The sequence below is a fragment of the Poecilia reticulata genome, chromosome 14 (genome assembly GCF_904066995.2).
Source record: "Poecilia reticulata chromosome 14, P_reticulata-male-v2, whole genome shotgun sequence".
Taxonomy (NCBI): Eukaryota; Metazoa; Chordata; class Actinopteri; order Cyprinodontiformes; family Poeciliidae; genus Poecilia; species Poecilia reticulata.
The window spans coordinates 21,812,827-21,829,114 of NC_088843.1; the positions used below are offsets into that span (position 1 = coordinate 21,812,827).

The following is a 16,288-nucleotide window of genomic DNA, read 5'->3' on the forward strand; positions in this document are numbered from 1 at the left end:
TTGTGCCAGTTATTCACTGCGACTGCAGACGGTCGTCGGCTGTCTCCGGGGAGAGGGAGCAGATGCCTCCAGTGTTTCTCATCTCCTCTGAACATGTTGCTCTCATAACGCACCGATTAACATCCAGCACTTCTCCACAGTCTGCTGCTGGCTTTCGGTGCCACTTCTGGATTATAGTTTGCCGTTTATGTTAAGATTTTCCTTATTGCTGTGTTAAAACGTGTCTGATTAACCCCCAGCTGAAAAGATAATGTTCTGTGTTGGCAAAGTGACACTTGCTTCCTAGACATTATAATATTCAAAACAAAAACTAACCGTAGTCACAATCTGTGAGTCTGAAGGATGAATTTTTTTGAGGAGGATTGAGAACTTTTCTGTTTGTTTTTTTTAGATTTCAAGATTTATTTATACTTTAAAATTAACCATATTATTAGCATTTAACAAAACTAAGAATTTGAAGAAAAATCATTAACAGCGAGTAATCATGATGTAAAATGTGGGAAAAGTGAAGCACTATCAGTGCTTTCCCCACGTGCGTTGAAAGACTGCCTGGGTTATTTTAAAGCATGCATTCACACAAAGGTTTTTTGACTATAGCAACTTGGCAAGATGCGGAGATTCTGGGACCCCTCCTGCATAGAGCGAGAGGTTATTTTGGGTCTACCTTTGCTCTGACGAGGACATTTTGAACAGACCTGGAGGATAGGTGTGCAGCAGCCAAATCTGAGCTGTGCTTGAAACAACTGACTGTTCATCTTAGATGGGAGATACGATGAGAGATATGTTATTTTTAGCAAATGCCAGACTTTACTGTCTGTTATCATTGCTGGATCTCAGTCATGCTGTTATGAGAGAGGAAAAAATAAAGGTATGAAAAGTATTCTTAGCATTTGTGTTTGTGTAATGAATGATGTCCCTAAGAGGGGGGAAAAAAACCTACAGAAATTAAGCTATTCCTCATTCCTGCTAAGTCGTAAACTTTGTAAGGGATTTATTGCCGTTTATCTCTTGTAGTTTTAAACAAACAAAAAAATGTTTGCAGTTTTTTTTTTTCCATATAAACTTTTACAGTGTTTCCATTTTTCAGTCTTCTTGTTTAGCTCTAGTTTGATTACGGATGAAGCTGGTCTCCCGAAAGCCCGATCCTCGCTACGTGCGAAACACTTAAAATCGATGTTATGATTTTTCCTTCCTCAGTACTCGCTCGTAAATGAGCCTCTGATTGAGCTGGTCAACCCGGGCGCCAGCGGCTCGCTCTTCTACCTGACCAGCGACGACGAGTTCATCATCAAAACGGTTCAGCACAAAGAGGCCAAGTTTCTGCAGAGGCTGCTGCCTGGGTACTACATGGTGAGGAACACTGTTCCGTTTTCTGTCTTGCGCTCGTTTTATGAGTCCAATTACCAAATCTTAAATATATATCAACAAACAAACAAAAAAAACAAAAACAATGACTGTTGAGTTGTAAAGGTCTAATTGTTTTTCTGGTGAAATAAATCAAAGCAAACGTGATGGGTATTTGTCTAACTGAAAACATGGAAGATAATGAGAAAGAACACAAACAACCAGCATAAATGTTGAAATCAGCTGAAGTTAATTAAAATATATTAATTCCCAAGGGTTATATATATGTATATATTTTTTTGTATTGATAATTGCTGTGAAATATCTCAAATAAAATAATGTTGAGTGCAGAAGAGAGAGGAGTTGTTAGGGCCTTTAGATATTAGTGTGTTGAGTTGTTAGTGGCAGACTTCACTGTGAGCAGGTGAACCATTAATAAAGCTTGGATGGATGGAAAATTATCAGTCAACAGTTTTATATCTGGGATGCAGAAATAATTTTTCTTGGTAACGTATCTAATGGATACATGATCGTGTTACCGTGTACAGTGAAAAATCTCTTCCTACCAAGAGATTTTAAGTAAATCTACTTAAGTTTATTAGATTTATTTAAGCTATCAGGGCTTTGCTGTAAATATGGAACAAATATGGAAGGACTTTTATAATATGATTGCTACTAAAAACTGATTTCTTTCTAAAAAAAAATATATATATATATGATTTCTACTTTAACGCAGCTTCCACAGATATCAGGTATTCTTTCCTTTTGTCCTAATAAATAAAATATGTATTTATAAAAGTGTGCCAAGTGTGAAAAGTCACGCGTGTTAGATCTGAATGTTGAATGCGAGCACTGTCTAAACCCACAGAACCTGAACCAGAACCCGCGCACGCTGCTGCCCAAGTTTTACGGCTTGTACTGCATCCAGACGGGGGGCTTCAACATCCGACTGGTGGTGATGAACAACGTGCTTCCTCGCTCGGTCAAGATGCACTACAAGTACGACCTGAAGGGATCCACCTACAAGAGGCGAGCGTCCAGGAAGGAGAGGGAGAAAGCCCGTCCGACGTACAAAGACCTGGACTTTCAGGACATGCATGAGGAGGGGCTTTACTTTGACACAGAGACGTACAACAACCTGATGAAGACCCTGCAGAGGGATTGTCGGGTAGGTAGTGAACAATCGTCTCTATCTGAGAGGTCAAGAACAGAGGAGATGTCACACCATGCGAGAGAGCAGTTGATGTAAACAGGGTTTTACTAATGTGAACAAAGACAAACTGATTAAGAAGCTTTTAAGCTTTAGACTTTCATATCATTAGGTTTAAACACAATTGGTGCATTTCACATTTCCTCATTGTAAGCATTCGTCTTCCTGCTGTTTGCTGAAGTTGGCTTTGGTTCAGTTTGCCTCGTTCACTATGTGACAGCTGCTACGTAGCGTAAAAGATCACAAGCAGTGATCAAAACTGCACTTATCAAAGATTAGCTAGTAACAATAACATTTTCTTTCCAAATTGCTTCTCAGTCTTAATTTTTAAACCTCTATCACAAAAATCACACCAAAGAATGTTGTTTTCACCGCCACCTGGTAGCCTGTGCATGTTCAGATAAACATTGGAGTGTTAAGTTTTCAGCTGGACAGTCACCTGTTCGATCAGCTGATTCCAGTCACCAGCAGATTACTCTGTCCATTTCCTTGCAAATAAACCTTTACAAGTACAGAAAAAAAAACAGTCATATAACAAGCCAAGATGCTCGAGGTGGTTTAGATTTCCTGGGGTAAGTGGTTTTATGCTGCTACACATCATCATCATTTTCTGTAAAATTTCCAATCAGGTCGTTAGCCCTGGAAACACCGTTACCTTGATTCAACTTCAGAGGGAGGCTGTCTGTCCGACCATTAAATTTGGTAGCAGTGAAATAAAAAGCTGTTATTAAACAGCGAGGCACTGAGCAGGTTTTTTGTGCGGCGATGTTCCGACACTGCAGTAAACAGCGTCTTGGGACAGCTTTATTAGGGATGAAAGTATGAATTACAGGAAGCTGTTTAAGTAGCTTTATTTCATGGTCTTTGTCAGACTGTTTGAATTGTGAGGTGTAATATCCTGGTCAGTGTAGAGTTATCAGGGTGTTACTGTAAACGTGGACTTACCCAGAGACCGGGAAGGAAGACTTCCTGGTAGAGCCGGAACGACCCGCCAGCCCTGCATAGCAACATCTAACTATATAATGATTCTCATTACACCAAACTCAATGTCGCCTGCAGTTTTTAAAGATTGGGACCACATGAGCAACAATTAGAGCAAATGAGCTTTGGGTGTATTTAGTTTGTCCTGTTACATAAGGCTCTGGTTTTATTTAGAAAGAGAACATTATGTGACAAAGTTCCTTTTTTTTCCCTTGATAAAGTGCATTTTACATTAGTGTTGCTGTTTTGGATCAATCGGAGATTGTTTCTTGGAAATATTTGAACATGTGTTGATTTCCCACCTCTTTCCAACGGGGGGGGGGGGGGGGGGGGGTTGGGGGCTATTTTTAAATGTGTTTGGATTTGAGTGAGGTCAAGCTGGAGAGATTGCTGTAAATTCAAACAACCTTTATGCCACTTGCTATCTTATATCTTGACATTCCCAAAGGTTCCCTAATTTCATTTGTGAAAGTTTTCTTGAGCAAAGTGTCCAGAGTGACATCTTACTTTCTGAAGTCACTGCTTCTTTAAGTTGTAACCTAGCGGCTTGAAGAAGCAGACAAACCTTTTCCCCAAAGCTGAACAGTTTTGAGATGAAGGCAAGAAAATGTAATTAAATAAAAGTTTTTAACTCTATTTTAACATGACGGTATGCTATTGTTTAACCAGACAACAATAGCTGTGATGTGTCGCTCATTAGCACCGACTCGGGGTTAAGAAGCTATCTCGTTAGCATGCTAGCAAGTTTGACTTGAAACCAGCGTTGATAAGGGAGACAAAGCTGGTAAAAAAAAAGAAGCAAATCCTTGCTCTGACAATGAAACATCCCCATCACAAGTCTTTTAATTATTTAAACTTATATCTTGGTTCATACGGTAATCTAAAAGCGATCAAACAGATAAACATCTTCAGGTAAATTCCAATCAAAATGTTTCGGCTGCAGTTGAAACCAAAATCATTTGAGTATTTTATTACCACTACATTCACAAACAATTACGCTTAGTTAAGGTTCTGATAATATTTAACTTAATCCTGCAACATTAATTTCTGTTGCAGGACTAAATGTTTTTCGCAGAAAGTGTTGGAGCCTCAGCTCTGTGTGTGTGGTGTGTCATTGTCAGGGCTTCCTGCGCTCGCCTTCTGAACGGGAAGCAAAGTGCCCTCTAAGCAGAATCTCAGTCCATTTCCATGAGTAAGCAGCTAACCCCGCAACCCCAGAGGGGACCTGAACACAGGAAGGGCTGTCAGAAGCCAAGCAACAGAGGGGTGAAGGGCGTGGAGGGAATCAAAGTTTTTTTTTTTTTTTTTTTTTACAAGGGTGCAGGATCACTTCCTTTTTTCCATCGAGAGTTTAGACATTATGCATTTTAGCAGGTCAGAGTTGAGCTGGAACCAGAGCGATAACGAGAAAAGGACAGATTCGCATTTGAGTTACACGGGACACTTGTAGCAAAACGCCGGCTGTGCTGCCGTCTTCCTTTTAAGTCTCCTTCCCTCCGCAGCTCCTCTGATAACGCCGCAAATGTCAAAACAGCATTAGGCATTAATAATTAATGTTGAACTCGCAGAGATTGAAACAGAGAAGGTTAATGGGAGTGTGAGTTGTGTGTTGGTGCCCCTGATGTGATGGGGTTTGTAATTAGTGCGTTACAGCGAGACAAGCACAGCGGTGACGAGCCGTTCAGAGGACTTTACTCACACCAAACCCGACACTGAGGATCTGCTGTCTCTTGTTTTCACAGCAGAAGCTACATTTATCACTAAATCATGTTCAAGTTCAAACAAATATAAGCGTAAATATCTGGGTTCTGCCTGATGCATTCTGCTAACACCACGCAGGTCCCTGCACACTGCTGGTCAGTATGCGCTTGTTTGAAAATGTTCCTAAGTGCAAAAAAAAAAAAATCATGTATTGATGGTGTTTATCATTGTTTCAATATATTTTATCTGCAGCTGGTATAATTCATGCATTTATTTTATTTTATTTTTTAAAGAAAATGAATTGGGTCATTTTTATAAGTCCTTATAAAACTTGTCATGCTGTGAGAATCTTATATGAACCCAAGGAGTAACGTTTACTTACACACACTTATCAGTGAGCGTCTTGAGGGCTTGGTGTTTTTCCCTGGGACAGTTTAATATTTGGATGAGGTGGGGATTTATCACAAATCAACAAACCTGAGGTTATGCATTCCTCTAATTAAAAAGAATCACTGACACGTCGTGATCTAGAAATGCCCCGCTGAACAACCCAGCAGCCGTGACCCTGAAAACCTTAGAAGTCCCATTTATCATTAAATCCTTTTAAGTTCAGACAAATATAAGAGTAAATAGCTGCAGATCAAGGCGAACCCTAAATCTTGGAAGTTTTTGAAAAGCTGCCAAACGTCCAAGTCCATCATGTTTCCTGACAAGTGCCGGTTAAAAGCTCAATAGTATAAAGCACAAAGCAAATTCCCTGTAAAATATTAAGCCTCCCCGTTGCTACGATTACCTAACATTCAGCTTTCTTTATGCAGTAACAGAGATGACAGTTGCAAACTGTGGGAGAACTTATTTTGGCGCATTCACTGATCATGAACAGAACTTTTTTTTTTTTTTTTTGACTGTCAAAGAAGATATTCAGGCCCTTCAAGCTAACAAGCAACTGATTCTTGTCACTTTTTCTGCATGTCTCTTGGGGGAAGAAAAACAACAGGTGTAAGTTGCTCAAACATCCAGAACCTCAAGGCCGTGTGTTTACCTGCATGCAGCCAGAGCAGAAATAGTTGCACTGATGATGTGGCACTACTTTGTGAAATCCCCCCCCCCCTAAGTGTCCTCTCAGAATCAGAGCATCGTTTTTGGCTTCCAACGTGAGCAGAATTGGCCGGGCGTTGTGCATTTGGAGCAGGCAAACTCAAACTTGAGAAAGCTTTTAGAGTATTAATGTCGCTCCAAAATGAGACACGAGAGCGGAGCTCTGGTCTACCATTACTAGAGAGGAGATTGATCGGTAGAGTGCTGGGAGGGTATGCGAGATGCATTAGGGATTCGGACAGAGAATCCAGTGACGGAGCCCCAGCTAGTGTGTAATTATTATTCCCCCGTCACTGCAAGAGAAGCGAGTGAGCTTCGTTTGAAAAAATGGGAGCAGATAACACATCCGAGGGGACACACGCCCAGATCTCTGGAAAGTCGGTCACTTCATTTTCCGAAGTCAGAGAAATGGCTTTCTTCTGTGTGTTGTCATGGGGGCGGGGGGAAAGCCGAGGCCTGAACACGCAGTAATGGCTTTCTGTAGGCAGCGCCGTTCAACATGGTTGCTGTTTGAATAGGCTGTGGGAGTTTTAGAGAGGGATGCAAATTGTTGATATGGAAAAAGGCAAAGCCCGGACAAAAGACTCTGTGTTTTGCTCCAGTCAGTCGGTCGGCCAATATGTCCGTCTTGTGTTTCAGCGTTAAAGACGGATCTGACTTTGATTGGGAGGGAGGAGGGGGGGAATAAAAATAATTTTTAAAAAGCCGTCCCTTTCCCCAGTTTTCTTTACACTTTTTTCATACTCTGCGCTGCGAAGTTTATTTATGAGCTTCGAGCCAAAAAAAACAAGCGAGTGTTTGTTTTGTTGACGTTCGGTGTCCTTCGCGCTTCCTGAGCTGCTACAGAAACACGGCTCAGTCCGAAGGAGGTGGCCATCTGTTTTTCAGAGCCACTTGCTGCAGTTTGAGTCACCTCTTTGTGCGGCTCTTATTAATAGCATAGAGGCGCATTCAATTACATGCCTTAGCTACACTTACAACTGTATTCCCATTGATTTCTCATCGCTCACTGTAATTTTACTGCTTTCTCTCTCACGGTCATTTAAAATGAAAAAGTCTTTGCGCTGAATCTTTTCAAGGCTACATCATAGTGCGGACATCAACGCCATTATGCTTAAAGCATAACGCCGTTGATGCCTATGCATTTCAACATTCAATGTATTTTGAAAAGCAGTGCATAGTTGTGACAGGAGAGTGAAGGTGTCATGGGTTTCAAATGTCCTGTCATGGATTTGTTGTCACCCCCGTTTCCTTTGATACCTCTAAATAAAATCCAATATAACCAGTTGCCTTCAGGGACAATCAGTAAAAAAGCACACCAGTCTGTGACTTGGTTTCAGAATATACATTTTGTAAAGGCCTCAGAGGTTTGTTGGACAACACAAACAATTTTGCAATACATTCGAAACGTGGTGCGACTGAAAACTAACTCTGACAAAATGTCCTGAACATTTTGTCCTCACTGTGAGACACGGTGGTGGCAGCATCATGCTTCTGGAGCAAAGTGCACGATAACACCAGAAGACTTGAGACTAGGATGAGATTCACCTTCCAGCAGGACAATAACGGTAAACATGCAGCCAAGGCAACAGTTTAGATCAAAGCATATCATGCATTAGAATGGCCTAGTCAAAGTCCGGATCTAGGCATACTTGAGAATATATAGTAAAACTTTTTAAAAAGAAGAATTGGCAAAACTTTCTGCGTGTCAACCTGTACATTTTGGAGCCCTTAAAAAAAGGAAATTTGTCTCTGTGCTGCAGTGATTCAAAGGGACTAAATACGAAAAGGTGCCACTATTTTCAGCTTTTCACTTGTAAAAATCCTTTAAAACTGCAGACTGTTTTCTTTCCAAGTCACATTTTTGCAGTACCATTTGTTGAGCAGTCGTTAAAGATTCCTTAAATCCTGTGTTTGTATATTTGGAAAGGTTTAGTATTACAAACAGTTTGTGCCCCAGTCTGGGTCACCAAACGTAACCGGTTAGCTGGTTGTGACCCTGATCCTATTCCCGTCTCTCTCTGCTCCGATCTTGCCCAATAAAACTGCATTTTCTGGAGGACATGAAGTCACTGGGCGTCTGGGAAAACTGGGCATAAGCTCCTCAAACAGGTCAATGTGTAACACTTGGCTCGCTGTGGAGAAACACCTTGTTTGCTCAGCTCAGAGCTGGTTTAAACAGAGATTTCCTTCTCTGTTGACCTCTTTCTTGGGAAAGATGTGTGAATGAAATAATAATAAAACGTTTTAACGCTTTCTCGGTATTCAAAATTGTCTTTTTTTTTCTTTTTTTTTTTTTAATATGTGTTGCAATAGGTTCTGGAGAGCTTTAAGATCATGGACTACAGTCTGCTGCTGGGCGTGCACGTCCTGGACCACAGGGAGGTGGGGGAGCCGGGCCAGACGGGGGGAGACGGCAGGAGGAGCGTAGGTCAGAGGGTCCTTTACTCCACGGCCTTGGAGTCCATCCAAGGAGACGGCAAGGCGGCCGAAGTCGTCACCACTGACGACACGTGAGTTTGTTCAGCTGGCGGGGAAACGCACGCTCGCAGATGCTGCGTTCTGAACACACATCCAGGCCCTCCGTCTCCATCTGCGTCTCCGTCCCAGAGACGCCGTTACGCAACCGCGCGCGCTCGCGCCTCGCCCCAGGGCACCGCACCGGTGAGCGCGTGCGCGCGCACAGACAGACGGGCCCTCGCATAACCATAGCTACGCAAAGATACAAACACAGCCTCCGTTCTGCATATTTACAGCAACACACATGAATGTAAATAGTATAAGGGGCCTCTTTTACAAACACTTGTAAAAGTGAGGCAGCACACTGGCTTTATTTGAGCAAGACTTGCAGCCTCACAGAGGAAACACTAGCTGTCCTCTCACCGCTTTTGTTTTTCTCCGCTTCAGGATGGGCGGCATCCCGGCAAAAACACACAAAGACGAAAAGCTGCTCATCTTCCTGGGCATCATAGATATTCTGCAGTCGTACAGGTACCGGTCCTCTTAAAATCTTATTGCTGTATTATCTCCTGGAACTTTGCTTTCTGACCGTTTTTCTGCAGTGGTTGATTTCTTGAAGCTAAAAGGTGTCCACGCACGATAATGACTCACCATGACAGAGTTACAGCTTTTAAAGATGCCAAACCTCCCATGTTGAGTTATCACAGGGGAAGAGCTACAAGACATTTTACCATAAACCTCCAACCATTAGGATTTACTGGACCTCAGAGGTCCATCAGTCTTCTCTATTTACTTAATTGATTAATTTTTTGTCCTGGAAGCAAAAAAAAAAAAAAAGTCTGGTAAAGGAGAAAGCCCTATTGATCAACAAAAAAAAAAGACATAAAGCTTCATCAGCCTCTCTAATTGATGCTCTCTGAGTGGGTGGAGAAGGATAAATATGTCCAGCTTTTATTACAGCTAAATGTTTCAGATCATAAAGGAGATTTTATTACCAGATAGCCTGTTGAATTACAAAATTCTTTTTTATAAACATCACTTCAGTATTTTAGAAAAATAAAACCAACAACAATCTGAACCATCCTAACCCTATGTGAAAAAAATAATTGCCACCTAAAACCTCCTGATGCTGGTTTTGCCATTGAAGCAGAAGCACAGATTCAGGATGGAGCAAACCAGAAATGTTCTCAGGTTAATATTTAGGATGTTTTTCATCAACATCTTAAGTTGGAACTTGGATCTTAAAATGATTTTTTTGTTCTGTATGAGGCTGTGGGGCCAGGCTAACTGCTAACAAGCTACATTAAAGTATTTTCCTTTTTTTTTTGCCTTCAAACTTTGTATCTGCACATTTACCTACAATTCAATGAAAAGTACTCAGACTTTTACTTGTTTGTTTTCAAGCGATTGGCAGCCACATGCAGCTAATATGGCTGCCAATGGTGAGAAGGACAGTTAAACCCCATCGTTCAGCCTGATGTGCTGCTGTTTTTAAAAGGCCTTTCAGTGATAAGGGGGTCTGCCGAGGCGGCATCAGCTCTAAATGATATCAGCACTATTGCATTAGATGATTAAAACCTTTGCTTATGACGGAAATTAATCTCATACTCTTGGTTTGAGATTCTTCCAAAGAAAAAAAAAAAAGACATCTCAGTCGATCATCTTCAAGGGGAAGTTATTGAAGAAGGAACATTTGTGACGATGCTCTTTTCTTGTGTCGTCTCCCCTCAGATTCATTAAAAAGTTGGAGCATTCGTGGAAAGCCTTGGTGTATGATGGTGTAAGTTGACACCCTGCAAGAATCTGAAGCTGCTGCTTTCATGAGTGAAGCCCTTATTCAGCCTATTGACCAAATGTTTCTTTTCTTCTTCTTCCCATGCCTCCCCTTCGGTAGGATTCGGTTTCTGTCCACCGGCCCGGGTTTTACGCCAGCCGCTTCCTCAAGTTCATGAGCGTTCGGGTCTTCAGGAAGAATCAGCGTAAGTCTGCGAGTCGACATGCCAATGCAAAGGGAACGGGTGAAAAGAGCAAGGATTGGGGGAAGCAGGAAATCCTGACCTGATAAAGGTGGGGAATATGAGGGCAGATTTTATTGTATATTTTAGGGCATTTGTGTGCCGATGATACGTGGATCTCCTTTCTCTCAGGCCATCGCAGCAAAGAGAACGCTGCCTTGTGAAAGAAACGTCTTTGGCCCCAGGATTGGTTAATAAAATAAAGATTTCTATGGTGATTTAGCAAACAAGAAGGAGGAACTCGCAAGAAATGCTGACTGGGAACAAAAGCTTGGAGAGCAAACAGACTCTGCCAACGGAGTTAAAATGTCTTTGTGGCGAGCCGAGTCTGCACTTAGGAACGAATCCAGTCTGTGACAACAATTGTAATTCATATAATTATAATTCTGGCAGCGTTCAGATATATGTTGATACTTCCGCTCCAGTTCTGACCATCGTTGTTACAGAATTTCATTCGACATATTCCCATTAATCAGGTCTATTTTTTCAAGAAAACAGTCTTTTTTTTTTTTTTTGCTCATAACTGTAGGGATTCATGTTATGTGTGTTTATACATATCATCATCCATATATGGTAAAGGTTCCTGCTATGGAGAGATTTGGCTTCAAATGCTGTTTCTGTGTCAGAAATGTTTTTTTTTGTCCTTTGAAAAATGTTGGGAAGGCATACTAATGTTTTTTGACCTGTAAATATATTTGACCTTCATAATGATGAAGGTCAAAAATATACGACTCCAGCCATGCGTTTGCTCCGTCAGGTTGTTGAAAGGAGCTGATAGATTTTTTCTGAGTCGTATGAAGATCTGGAGCTGTTCATCATGTCTATGTAACTTTAGGTAACAATGGGAAGCTGCACTTCTTTAGGCGACAGGAACAGATTTTATTTCATGTCCTGCTTTGGGGGAACATTTTTATTTCCCTTTAACAGTCAAATTCTGCTGATTTTAAGGCTTCAACTCTGTGTGACCTCTTCATCTGTCACGGTCTTTTCCCCCCTCGGCTTCTGACTCCTGTGAATCTCTTTTTCTAACCCGTTTTTCCCTCCATCCCTTGACTTTAATGTGCCTGTTTTTTCTTTCTTTCTTCTTTTTTTTTTTTTTTTGCTCCACAGCAATTCGATTCTCCCCCTCAAAGAGGACTCGCACCTCCATCCCTGCTCTGAAGTCGTCCTCGCAGGAGATCCTTTCATCGCAGGCGGACGAGAGGCGCGAGGACGAGAGGAGGGACAGGCTGGGAGGGGCCCGCAGCCTGGCCAGTCTGGATGGACAAGGTAAACAAAAATACATGTGATACCTTACCTTTAATCGTTTTTTTTTACCCCCCACAAACAATCTGGCAACATTCAGGCGTATTTATAGAAGGGCCTCACTGTTGTTGAAGTTCGCTGAACGTTCAAAACTCCTTATCCTCGTCTAAACCATCTTCCGGTTTACAGTTGTGACCTTTGGTGATGTCTTGTTTTGTTGTGACTGGAGAGACTTTTAGAAATAGTTGAGGGCCATAAAAACATCTCCTTGCATTCAGCCACAAAGTGCTCTGCCTCTGGCCAAGCCGTCACAGATTAATACTCTGTTAGGCCTGCAGGAAAGAAAGCAGAGCCTACCTTGTCAATTGTATCCTCTTGGATGTACCACATGTGTAAAAAAGCTGAGAGTTTTTCAGCTTTCCTCCTCTGCCGTATGCTCTATATCCTCTGTGACCACAAACTGACCCCAGATCAGGGAGTCGGATGAATCAAAAGGGTGATAAAATAAAGTGCAACAGCTGCAGATGACCTTTGTGTTAAACGAGTCTATTAGGCAAAGGGTCGCCGGAAGAAACAAGGGTGTGGTGCTGACAGAGATATTACAGTCATGCATAGTCTTTCTCTTCCTTTCTCTTCCTTTCCTTTCCTTTCCTTTCCTTTCCTTTCCTTTCCTTTCCTTTCCTTTCCTTTCCTTTCCTTTCCTTTCCTTTCCTTTCCTTTCCTTTCCTTTCCTTTCCTTTCCTTTCCTTTCCTTTCCTTTCCTTTCCTTTCCTTTCCTTTCCTTTCCTTTCCTTTCCTTTCCTTTCCTTTCCTTTCCTTTCCTTTCCTTTCCTTTCCTTTCCTTTCCTTTCCTTTCCTTTCCTTTCCTTTTTTACTTTACAGCTGAGGGGCTCTCCCACCCGAGTCCCCAGCTGTGATGTAACGCACAACAGAGTAAATTTAATTGTTCCACTTCCTGGTCTGCTCTTCATGGCTTCTGGATCGGCCTCAAACAAGACGTTTGTTTCACTCTGATGGTGGAGTCGCAGAGAAATGCGCCAGTGTTATTGGAAGCAGCTAATTGGTTGATTATCACCCTCAACTTTTATCGGCATCCCTGGTAAAGACATAATAAATCCCTCAACCGGTATCAATCATTTAGGGTAATTTCATGTTGAAAATAAAAAGGTTCACCTTCGGTTCGTTGCATAATTTCTCAAGATTTTTTAGATTTATGCGCTCTCTCTCATAATCTAGACTTCTCTTCCATCCCAGCTGGAATTTAGGATTATTTTTCTGTTAAAAGACCCAATAACAAACAACTCTCAATTCGTTGGGAGAGATTGCTTTATAAAATGCCCTGGAGTTAAAAATATAAAATACTTCAAGGAATCACTAAATTGGTTGCCAAGATGTTCAGGTGGATTATTTTCTCAGCTGTTTCGAGTCACAACTGCAAAAGTCCAAGAAAATTGTTGATGAATCTGATGATCAACACCCATCCCAACCACCTGCTCACGGCAAACATTCTCTCTCATTTCTGTTTGTGCCCACATTGATCCTTTTTTTTCAATCTTGCGTCATTTGTAGCCCGACTCCATCATGGTCTACATCCTCATTAGATGATGGTTTCACACTGTGGAGGCCGTACGTGGGAAACTGATTTGTGTGTTATTCTTCTCCGTGTCTCCAGCTGTCTTTGGTTCGTTCCGGCGTCCCGATCTGGTCCCTGCCAACCCGTCCTTCTACGACGCGTCCTCCATGGGGACGATCTCCACCTCCTCCATCTATGTCAATGTGGAAAGCCAAACAGGAGAGAGGTAATGTCCGTGCTTCGCCTTCATGTTTTCCTTTCTGTTCCTACTGATGCACACCCAGGAGACACTTTATTATCTTTCACTTTCTGAAAATGCCTTATTTATTCATGTCAGAGATTCGATAAGTTGTCAGAAATATTTCCGGAGATTATGATTCATATTGACATGATGGCAACAAGCAGATGACACAAATGGTTCATTCTACCTCATACCAAATTGGATTAAGATCTGGTGACTGTGGAGGTCAATGAAGGACAGTGAATTTATCGTCATGCTCAAGAAGACGGGATGATTGTTTCACTCCAAACCACTGAGACGATGCGAGCTTCAGCCTCGGTTTCCAGGAATGACGGGCGGTTTTGTCTTCTGCTTCCAGGTTTGATGCGTTGTTAGTTGAGAGATGTTTATTCCACAACGAAAGGCGATTTAATGAACTTGGCAACATCTATCCGAAACACAAACTCTTCCAGAACACCAAATGGACTCTGGTGTCGGGGTGGGTGGACGTTGTTAATGTTGATAAAAGATTAGGAGGAGCGTCTCGAGAGAAACTAATCACTGCAGATCTGTTGCCCCCTCAAACGTTGTGAAATCAGGTAAACAATCCCAGCGATAGTTTCTCATTAACTGGTTTTGTTACGCCTTCGTCTCCCTGGTGTAAAACCCCGCCCCTCTGACTGAGGGCCATTTAACGTCCCTCTTCCCAGAAATCTTGTTGTCCCCTGTCCTCTGCGTGCCTGTTTGTCTTTCACCTCTCCTCCTGTGCGCCGGCTCTGCCGTGCTCTCTGAGGCTCCATTGTGGGACTCGCCCCTGTTCGTCGGTCACCTGCTGCCGCCCTCACATTGTTCTCCCGGCTGTTTCCATAAATATTTAAACAGCAGGCTTTGATACAGTTTTAACCCGGTGATGTCAGGCCAAGCAAAGGCCGCGACAAAGCAGAACAAGCGGCGCGTTGGCGGCCGCAACATCAGCCTGTTGCAGCAGTGGCCATGTCGGATGTGTGTGGGTGTGTAAAGTTGCCGTTTATCTGTTTCGCCTTAATGAAGCCAACGGTCTCTTAAAAAATTCTTTATGACTCTCTACCTAGAATTTATCTTCACTTTGAACCTAAAGGCTCCTCATCATATCTGTCATAAAACGATCACAACACATTCCTGCATTTATCAGGGAGTCACCTGATGTCCATGCTGAGAAAACTCTGTTCTTGATGCCATCTAGTGGTTGAAGCAAAGAGACCTGGGAAAAAAACTGACATGGTAATGCGAAGGTTTTATGGTGGTCAAGGTATTTTTTTCGGGGGGGCGAGGGGAGTTTCTGTTATCTTGATTTTTTTAATATATATTTGGATTCTCTTTGTTGCTAATATTTAGAGGTAAGTGTCTTAGTTACAAGGAAACCAGTTGTGTCGTCTCTAAAAATCTCTGAATAATTCTGGTTGGATATTTGACTGTTGGGAGAAATAGTGGAGCTCGTTTGAAAAGCTTGGTTTTATTGGACAGACCCGGCATTTAAGCACATTTCACTAATAATCAAAATCTTAATGCTGGTCTGCTTTACTGATTCAAACACCAGATTTGATCTGTACTGATCTCTTTGACGCCCAACAGTGTTTCCATGTTTCAGTTCTCTAGCTGTTGATTTGAGGTGAAGTTGGAGAATCTGGAGGTTGTCTAAATATCCCCACTGCATGATGCTGCCACCACCATGCTCAACAGTTCGGAGGGGGTTTAAAACCCCCCTTATGTTTCTTCTTGTCATTTTGGCAGCATTTCAATCTTTGCTTCATCTGACGATTAGAAACATTTCCCCCCAGAAAAGCATTTGATTTTTCCATTTTAAACCCGGATGAAAGTGACATTTGTGTCATTAATGAATGAATAAATAAATCAAGTTTATTTGTAGTGCATGTTTCAGCAACAAGGCCGTTCAAAGTGCTTTGCGTCATAAATGAACTTCAAACCAGGACTGTATTCTCCCAGGTTGAACACACTCTGCTGCCTGGTGTGTGTTATTTTCGACCGACTGATTTCTGTGCCAAATCTTTTCAATCTGGAGCGAATTGGTTCGTTTCCGACACCGTGAACCTTCCTGAAATACGACCCTAAATCCTGAACCCAGACGGCGTCTAGTGATGTGAAGTCCCTGCCTACGGTTGGGTTTAGCTCATTCCTGAGGAGTATTCCAGTTTGCTGTCTGTTTCGGACGGTGTTTACACAGCTGCTTTCAGGTCAGAAAATAAACTCTCAGGGCAAAAGTTCACCTCTAAATGTGTTGTCCTGTTGCAGGGATGATGTTGCATCCAGCTCTACGTTCACGCTGGAGGACAGCGCCATCTGCCTCACCTCGGAGCAGAGCACCGTAGATGTGGACATCGATCGGGACGACGGATCCGTTCTTGACGTGTACTTGGTGCGTTGTATTTTTGATCACTGTGGGC

General features: G+C 42.2%; 1 protein-coding gene across 1 annotated transcript in view; it reads left to right on the forward strand.

Annotated features, from left to right (window-relative positions):
* pip5k1bb (phosphatidylinositol-4-phosphate 5-kinase, type I, beta b) overlaps positions 1–16,288 on the forward strand; it is a 38,980-nt gene that overhangs the window by 21,236 nt on the left and 1,456 nt on the right. The window contains exons 6-14 of the mRNA XM_008418849.3: positions 1,198–1,350; positions 2,213–2,512; positions 8,651–8,847; positions 9,242–9,325; positions 10,526–10,574; positions 10,689–10,773; positions 11,920–12,078; positions 13,727–13,853; positions 16,137–16,260. Coding sequence (XP_008417071.1) covers positions 1,198–1,350; positions 2,213–2,512; positions 8,651–8,847; positions 9,242–9,325; positions 10,526–10,574; positions 10,689–10,773; positions 11,920–12,078; positions 13,727–13,853; positions 16,137–16,260 — 1,278 coding nt within the window. The remainder of the gene's footprint in view (positions 1–1,197; positions 1,351–2,212; positions 2,513–8,650; positions 8,848–9,241; positions 9,326–10,525; positions 10,575–10,688; positions 10,774–11,919; positions 12,079–13,726; positions 13,854–16,136; positions 16,261–16,288) is intronic.